Here is an 8,359-nt window from a genome sequence, read left to right as displayed (position 1 = left end):
TGCTCTGGCAAGAAGGAGGGGTCGTCCACACCGTAGTCGTACTAGGTAGCAGCGGTTTCCGCCCAAGTGGTTTCTTCGAGGCCATCCATCTAGGCTCTAGGGTGAGCATGTCCATCGCTCAACGGTGCGGTGCCTTCGAGCCAGGCGAGGAGGCAGGGGCCTTCTTTGACGATGGATCTGGATGGATGTGTGTTTTTTCAAGCCCAGGTTTTGGCAACGGCGTGCCTTGCATCATCGTCGGTGCACTCTCCTGACCAGGATTTCCTTTCGCCTTGGTTTTTGGCGTGCAAGAGGATAGTGGCATCTCCAAGCTATATGCTTTACGTCAATCTTTCTAACTAGCTTGTAGTATGTGCATCGTGAGCTGTTCCTTGGCGCCCCTGTATCTTTGTTGTATGTTTTCTTTGCTTTAGTTGGTGATATTTGGAGTTGTAATCCTGGCCGGTTGATGGCTTTGTTAATTCAAAGCCGGGCTCTATTTGAGCCTTCGTTATGTGGTACTAGTCCACACACGTGACCGTTCTCTTTGTCCCTTCCAATGAGATTCAATTACGCACATTATTATTAGATCGTCAAAGAAAGAAGAGATGCAACTTCATGTAGTGTTCCTCAATGGCAATCTCAAGTTACTGGTACCATGCTATCATGCTACGACTGGTTGAGCAGTTAAGCTAAATCCATCGATCGCTCTAGTTAGCTAGGCGATGCCATCGTCGGTGTCTCTGTCTCCTCGCCGCAGCCCCTGCTCGCGGTCGTCCCCTTTGGCGGCAGCGTCGAGCTCCTTGCGCTTGCCCCACAGGAATGCGTAGAGGCCTACGACAACGAGCGCCGCCCCGAGAACACCGCCGAGGTAGAGGTCGGTGCCGAGAAACACGGCGTCGACGGCGGCGGTGACCACCAGCGATAGCGAGTTGAACATGGGCGGGTACACCGGCCCGCGGCGCGCCACCGCCCACGACACGAGCACGAACGTGGCGCCCGTGTTGAACACCCCGGAGTACACCACCGTGACCAGGCGCAGGTCCCACCCCAGCCTCCACTCCGCCGCCCAGCCATGTCTGTCGCCGGTGGGGGTGAGGGCGAACGCGACGGCCGCGGCCGCGGCGGACTGCAGGCTGCCCGCGGCGCAGGTGAGCGCGGTGGCCCAGTACCGGGACGGGAACACCTTGGCGACCCTGGCCTGCACCACGAACCAGAGCGCGTAGCTGACGCAGCTCCCGCACAGGCACAGCGTGCCGGCGGCCATGTCGCGGGCGCCGTGTGGCGCGGCCGTCGGCGCGCCGGCGTGGGAGTGGTGGTGGAAGTGGAGGTGCGGCAGCGGGAGGCGAGTGCCCTTGCAGAAGGTGACCACCATGGTGCCGGCGACGCCCACCGCCGCGCCCAGGAGCTCCATCCTACCGGGCCAGTGGGAGAGGGAGAGGCGCTCGGCCCGCAGCGCGACGGCGATGAGGAAAGTGGCCACGGGGATGAGGTTGAGGAAGTTGACGGCGTAGGCGGCGCTGGTGTCCCGCAGGCCCCAGTAGTACAGCCCCATCGCCAGCAAAACTCTAATACATCATAGATCATACACACATGTATATTTGAATTTGTGTCAAGACAAAGAATGTTAATCGATCCAGAATATTAAGAACATAATACTCCCTTCATTCCATAATGTAATGCCTATAGATTTTTGTGAAAGTCAAACTTTCCCAACTTTGACCAAGTGTATAGAGAAAACTGTCTACATCTACAGTATCAAACATGTACATTCTGAAATATAACTCATGATGTATCCAATGATGTGCATTTGGTATTCTAGATGTACCTACTCTTCTTTATAAATATGGTCAAAGTTTGTAATGTTTGACTTTCGCAAAAATCTATAGGCACTATATTATGAAACGGAGGGAGTATATTACTGTAACATAACACACCCCAAGGTAAAATGAGTTTATAACTCAATTAATGAAAGCTTACATGTTACCATCCATATGTACTACCCACTATGAAAGTAGTAATATAGACTAGTAACATATGCACATCTAAGTTACTCCCCACTATGATCAGCCTTAAAAAAAAAATCCCTAAGCACATCTTGCATTGCATTGTACAAGGCCTAGAGTTAAGGTAACCGAGAAACTGGCAGAGATTTGCAACCGACCAATCACTCATTATCTAAAGATACACATAGAACTGCACATAATTTTGGAAAATGTGTAACTACTCTTTTTATTAATGTCGTTGGACCAAGAACCGACAATCATGATCATCAACGACTAAGAATTAAAGTAGGTCATTTCTCACTTTATATTTTTCTTAGGTGAACTGGAATAGTACAGCGAGCTTTATATTTTTCATAGGTGAACTACAAGTCTACAACTCTACAAGTGAGGACATTTTGCCAAGTTGCCATGCATGCATGACCAAAAACCCGGTATTGCAAGCTACTGGTTGTGAGTTGCAGGTAGTGCATGCGAACGTTACCCGAACAAAGCGTTGATGGAGATCCAGCCCAGCACGGCGAGGTTCACCTTCTTCCACATCTCCCTGCAACCATCCACGTGCATGACGTAATTAAGAAGAGCAGATATCAAATTATCAATTGTTCTTTCCTCTCCAAATGTGTGCTAGCTACACATTTCTTAGTTAGCAGTGCACTAGCCAGTACGTCGTTCCCACTGAGTCATTTCCTGTGCTCACAGCTGAAAAGAGATTAAGGTAGCTGGGCATGCACAAGGCATGGACGCTGAGTAATTACTCCCTTCGCTCGGAATTACATGTCGCACAAATAAATGTATTTAGACGTATTTTAGTTCTGAATATATATTCATTTTCGAGACAAGTAATTTCGAACGGAGGGAGTAATTCCTTAATAAGCAAGCAAACAGGCGGTCACGAGAGTGGTTTTTCTGAATTGATTAGTGCCGCACGCAAGCAAGCTAAGGTAGGTGCAACTTTCTAAATTCCCCCACAAAGAAAAAAAAACTTTCTAAATTGGCATAGCATGCATGCATTTCGGTCGATGGAGACAGCACCATATCCATATGCATGCATGCAGAACTCCTTGTCAAAACATTTCAGTTCCTGGCCAAATGTTTGTTGGTTCATCCTTGCCAAACTCTTCCTTAGCTGCTTTTATCAAATGGTCTTGAAAAGAAAAGAAAAAACGTAAGCTTTTCCTTCTGGCTTCTTTTTGTATATAATGATAGGTTAGCTAACACACAAGGGTCATATGTGGATTGACCAGATGTCCAGATCATCTTTTCTTGTCGTGTTCTTTTGCCTCTAGCTACTTTGCGGACATATCTTTGTTAGGATTGGAATTCTTCTCGGTGCGTGAGTTGTCAACATGCCATCTCTGCTTCAAAGCAAAAGCAGCTGTACTTTCCATTTTTCATGGAAATCGTAGTCTTTCATAGGATAGGATTTTTATAGGAAAAATTCCTTTACAGCGATGGTTTGTAGAAATGGAATCCTGTTTCTACAGAGAAATTCTTCATGTCCTCCACATTTCATAAGAAAATAAATATTAGCCTAGACTCAATGAAAAAATCCTATGATGTAAAACAAAGAGCATCTTTTTTTCTATTCCTACTCATACGATTTGAGATATATGTCATCTTATTTTCTATGACTTTCCTATTCCTAGGATTTTACCACCCTATGAACCAAAGAAGGCCTCAAAATGAAGATGGGCTGGCTCACACACACACGCGCACACGCAAGTCCACGACAAACCAAAGATGACGCGCGCACAGACAAAGAAAAAGAATGATGGGGATAGTTAGTTTTTTACGAGCACGTACGTACGTACGAATTACTGCGTTCGGTGCGGTTAAACGTACGCACGTCAGAGTGCCGTGGCCAGAATATTTATACGCCCAGGGCCATCACCTTGTAGCCACAGAGCGCGGCTGTAGCTACAGCCACGAAGCTTTTCCCCTCCACGCCCCAACACGGTCTGGCCACGCCCGTGGCTTGTACTACAAACCACCCAGTAGTAACACGTTGTGCATGCTCTCGGACGTACGTACTCCTGTGCGCGCGCACATGCTGCTCGATCGCCACCCTGGACATGCGTCAGTTTCGTGGCGGAGTGAAGGACGGACGCGGCGACCACGCATGCCGGTCTGCAAAGTCAGTCAACTCCGAGCGCGCGCGGGCGTACCTCTCGAAGACGGCGGCGAGGGGGGCGGCGGCGACGGCGGCGACGAGGTTGCGGTAGGCGAGCAGGACCAGGGGGTGCATCCCGCGGTTCAGGGCCACCTTGGACAGCAGCATGGTGCCCACCGTCAGCAGCTGCACCAGCACCATGCCGGCCGGCAGCGCCACCCGCTCCGCCTTGTCCCTACTCCTCCTCCTCCTCGCCTCCGCTGCAGCCATGGCGGCCACTGCCGGCGTCACGTCGCCCTCCGACATTACCCTGGTCAGAGAGCGGCCGAGGTTTACTTCTTGTGGGAGTGGGAAACGATCAAGCAACGCGACGCCTGGGAGAGGAGGGGCACTAGGCAAGCGGCCGGGCAGTGAGAGCGGTCGGTCGCGACTAGCAATATATAGCCGGAACCGATGGAGATGGCTTGCGTTGCGTCGACTACCATATTTTCCCTACAGACAGGCATACATGCATACATACATAGCACGTCTGCACAAATACATAAGGGTCCGTCTATATCATATCTAGATATGAGGTAATATCTCACATCTAAGAGCATCTCCAACAGCCGCCCAACTCGCGGGGCGCTAAAAATCAGTTTGCAGCGCGCCGATCGCCTGCATTGGCGTGGCGAGGAGCGCTAGTTCCAGCGGCGGCGGTAAATTTAGCGCGCGCACGTAGCTCCAGCAGGCGCGCTAAAATGCAGCACGCGTTCTCGCACAAACAACATATGCGCTCCAAACACAAACAAGAAGATCAAACACAAACAAAATGAATCAACAATAAATAGTTCAATTTCGTTATTACAACTCAAACAAATAGTTTATCTTTCAATACAATAAATAGTTCAACAATACAACATCAAACGCACAAATTATGATGCTCTTTGTCGGCCATTCCAAACCCACCACTCCTTAATGAGATCCTTTTGAAGATTATCATGCGCTTCGGGACGTCGAATGGCATGATAGGAGGTAACAAAACGGGCCACCCTTTCAGCCCTCCGCAGCACTCGCGCGGGATGTCCCAACAACTCATAATGAGAGTAGTCTACATCTTGGTCATGCTCATTCTTGATGATCATGTTGTGCATGATCACACAAGCGTGCATGATGTACCAAAGCATCTTTTGATCCCAAAATCTAGCCGGTTTTCTCACAATAGCAAATTGGGCTTGCAAAATCCCAAAAGCTCTCTCCACATCTTTTCTAGCCGCCGCCTGAGCATTGTGGAAATCAAGATTTTTCTTACCTTTCGGTTTTTCAACGGCTTCACAAATGTTTGCCAGTTTGGGTAGATGCCATCCGCAAGATAGTAGCCATAGTTGTATCTACGGCCATTTGCTACAAATTGCAACGGTGGCATTTCACCATTTGCAATCTTATTCATCAGTGGTGACCGGTTGACAACGTTGATGTCATTCAAAGATCCAGGCATTCCAAAAAAACATGCCAATTCCAAGTCTCTTGATCGGCCACCGCTTCAAGGATTATAGTGGAACCCTTTTTTTGGCCGTGGAATTGCCCATGCCATACCTTAGGACAATTCTTCCAACTCCAATGCATGCAATCTATTGAGCCAAGCATACCTCGGAAGCTGCGAGCTTTGTTCATCTCCAATAGCCTTGCGGCGTCTTCAGCATTGGGAGATCTCAAAAACTCCTGGCCAAACACTTGCACAATACCGACTGCAAAGCGTTTGGCACATATGATGGCTTGGCTCTTACCCATGGCCAAGTGATCATCAACTAGATCAGTCGGGATACCGTATGCCAACATACGCAAAGTGGCTGTCACCTTCTGAAAGGTGGTATGCCCGAGCTCTCCGGCAGCATTCCTCCTTTGCTGAAAAAACCGGTCATGGCTCGCTAGTTTCTCTGCAATGCGCCTGAACAACTCGGTGCTCATCCTAAACCGGCGACGAAAGTACGACTCGGGGTATGTGGGATTCTACACAAAATAGTGCCTCATCAATCTGTTGTGGGCATCGATCCTATCCCTCCAAATTTTCCGCCGACCCATAACCAAACCACCGTGCTTTGGTTTTTTATTGATGTGCATAGCTAGGATCATTGCAAGATCCTCCTCCTCTTCCATATCAAATTCTTCTTTGGAAGAATCATACGACAAACTCATCTACAATGTTCAATTTAAACTAGGATATAAAAACTACAAACAACATGCACCAAATTCTTGTAAAAAAATGTGAAGTTGAAGCAATACATACCTTGCGGGCGTATTGTCGAATACCTTGCGGGCGCCGAGCGGCAGTGGGCGGTCGGGTGTTGTTCGTCGGAGGACTGCCGCGCGCGTCGACCGCGGTGACTAGAGGGAGAGACAGAGGAAGCCGCGGCGGCGCGGGGATATGCCGACGAAGCGCCGGAATGGTCGCCGGAAGAAATGGGGTGGCGCTGGCGGCGGCAGCGACAGCGTCTGGATGGGGTAGGTGGAGTTGCGAGTGGGCGCTCGAGAGTCCAGCGCGTGGGAGCGGGCGTAACAAATAAGCAGCGCGCGATGGCGTTTCGGCCAGCGCGCTGAACTAGATATGCCGCGCGCGCGGTTTTTGCGCCTCCGCTGGAGCGCCCGGAGCGGTTGCGCGCGCAAAAAGCACTAATTTTTCAGCGCGGCGCTTATATAGCGCGGCTGTTGAAGATGTTCCAATGTGAAGTCATCTCGTAACATGGTCCCCTGTTGAAAAACCTCATCGCTTTGTTCCTCCTGATCCCAGCCTAGTCGATGCGCTTGGTTGTTTGTTTGTGTCAGCATGTTTGTTTGTCGCTGCCCACCCCACCCAGCCCGGCTAGTCCCGCCTCTGCCGGGCCTTGTTGTTGGGCCTGTTTGTTTGTTTTTTTGAGAAAAATAGAAAGAGACCAAGTTGCCAGTTTTTTTCTTGAGACAAGACCAAGTTACCAGGTGATGACGAACTGTCCTACGCCTAGGTCTGGGCCTTGTTGCCAAAAAAGGAGACGCAGTTGCTTGTCAAAAGAAGCTTAGATGACTGGGAAAAGTAGGCAATACCCACACAGGGGTATATGGTCCTTCGTGTTCAACTTTTTTCAGGTGATACGAACTGTCCTGCGCGTCCACCCCAGAGTCCCCTCCCTCCTGGAACCTACACCCGATAACCCTTGCCCGAATCCCAATCCATCCCCCTTCTCCCCCAACCCTCCTCTCCCCTCACACAATCGCCATGGATGGACAAGAAGATAGAAGGGAACAGAGACAGAATTGGGAGATCTGAACAAAGGAAAAAGACCAAGTTACAGGAGAAAACATGTCAGGGCAGTACAGAGTGAGTGTGTAGGGCTAATTTTACCCCCTTGAATTTTGCGGTGTAAATCCCTTGTAGTTCTTTCTGAAAAAAATTTGGCATGGTTCAAAGACGTTGATTGAAACCAAAACACAAGTTACCTTATTGCTTTGCTTCTTCAAAACTGTCCTTCTGTGCTTCCTGTCTAATCTTTTGGAGCTATACAAAAAAAGCATAAAAAATTAGGCTCTTATAGAACAAGTTTTTTTTTTCAAGAAATGAACTTACAAAAATAAAAAAGGATAAAACACACAAAAAAATTTCTGTTAGGGAGAAAAAAAAAGATACCATTGTTCTCAAACCATCAAACAACATGCCGTCTGATACATCTGTTAAATCAACATTCAAGTGCTCAACTTCAGAACCATTGCCCTGAAAAGTTTGCTCTCGGTCTTTATTGATGTTGTCGTTTGTTTGTCTCGGCGCGACTTGTAACTGGACTCGAGTTGAGGGAATGGGTGGGGCCACAACGCATATAAAAACCCAACTTTTTATGTTGCCCCAGTTACAAGTCGCGCCCTGACTTGCAACTCGAGTTCGTAGTTGCAGGTCAACCTTCGACTCGCAACTCGGGAGGGGTCCCTTTTTGTACTTTGTTCTTTGCCCAAGTTGCAAGTTGCTCCCTGACTTGCAACTCGAGTCCCCTGTTGCAACTCAACCATTGACTCGCAACTTGGGAGGGGCTCCTTTGATAGTTTGTAGGTTGCCCCAGTTGCAAGTCATCCCCTGACTTGCAACTAGAGATCCCCTAGTTGACTTGCAAGTCAACACATGAGTGGCAACTAGGTTTTTTTGTAGTTTGTAGGTTGCCCCAGTTGCAAGTTGACCCCGGACTCCCAACTAGGGTCTTTTTTTGTTGTTATATATGTTGTTCCCAGTTGCAAGTCAGTAGTTGCACATCAACCTTCGACTCGC

General features: G+C 48.9%; 1 protein-coding gene across 1 annotated transcript; it reads right to left on the bottom strand.

The window, feature by feature from the left end:
• Nucleotides 1–539: 539 nt before the first annotated feature.
• On the bottom strand, nt 540–4,490 carry LOC123167750 (WAT1-related protein At5g64700). Its single transcript, XM_044585614.1, has 3 exons — nt 4,151–4,490; nt 2,467–2,529; nt 540–1,547 (listed from the first exon to the last, which is right to left on the bottom strand). Exons 1-3 carry the CDS (start codon nt 4,399–4,401, stop codon nt 698–700), a joined length of 1,164 nt encoding a protein of 387 aa, XP_044441549.1. The 5' UTR covers nt 4,402–4,490; the 3' UTR covers nt 540–697.
• Nucleotides 4,491–8,359: the final 3,869 nt, after the last annotated feature.

Source organism: Triticum aestivum, chromosome 7D, assembly GCF_018294505.1.
Source record: "Triticum aestivum cultivar Chinese Spring chromosome 7D, IWGSC CS RefSeq v2.1, whole genome shotgun sequence".
In the NCBI taxonomy this organism is placed as follows: domain Eukaryota; kingdom Viridiplantae; phylum Streptophyta; class Magnoliopsida; order Poales; family Poaceae; genus Triticum; species Triticum aestivum.
The sequence above is the reverse complement of the archived record's forward strand: the minus strand, read 5'-3'. Positions and strand labels throughout refer to the sequence as shown.

Coding starts and splice junctions, on each gene's coding strand:
- LOC123167750 (XM_044585614.1), bottom strand. CDS start 4,401: ATGTCGGAGGGCGACGTGACGCCGGCAGTGGCCGCCATGGCTGCAGCG. Junction 2,530..4,150: donor CTCGCCGCCGTCTTCGAGAG/GTACGCCCGCGC, acceptor GGATGGTTGCAG/GGAGATGTGGAAGAAGGTGA. Junction 1,548..2,466: donor TCCATCAACGCTTTGTTCGG/GTAACGTTCGCA, acceptor ATGATGTATTAG/AGTTTTGCTGGCGATGGGGC.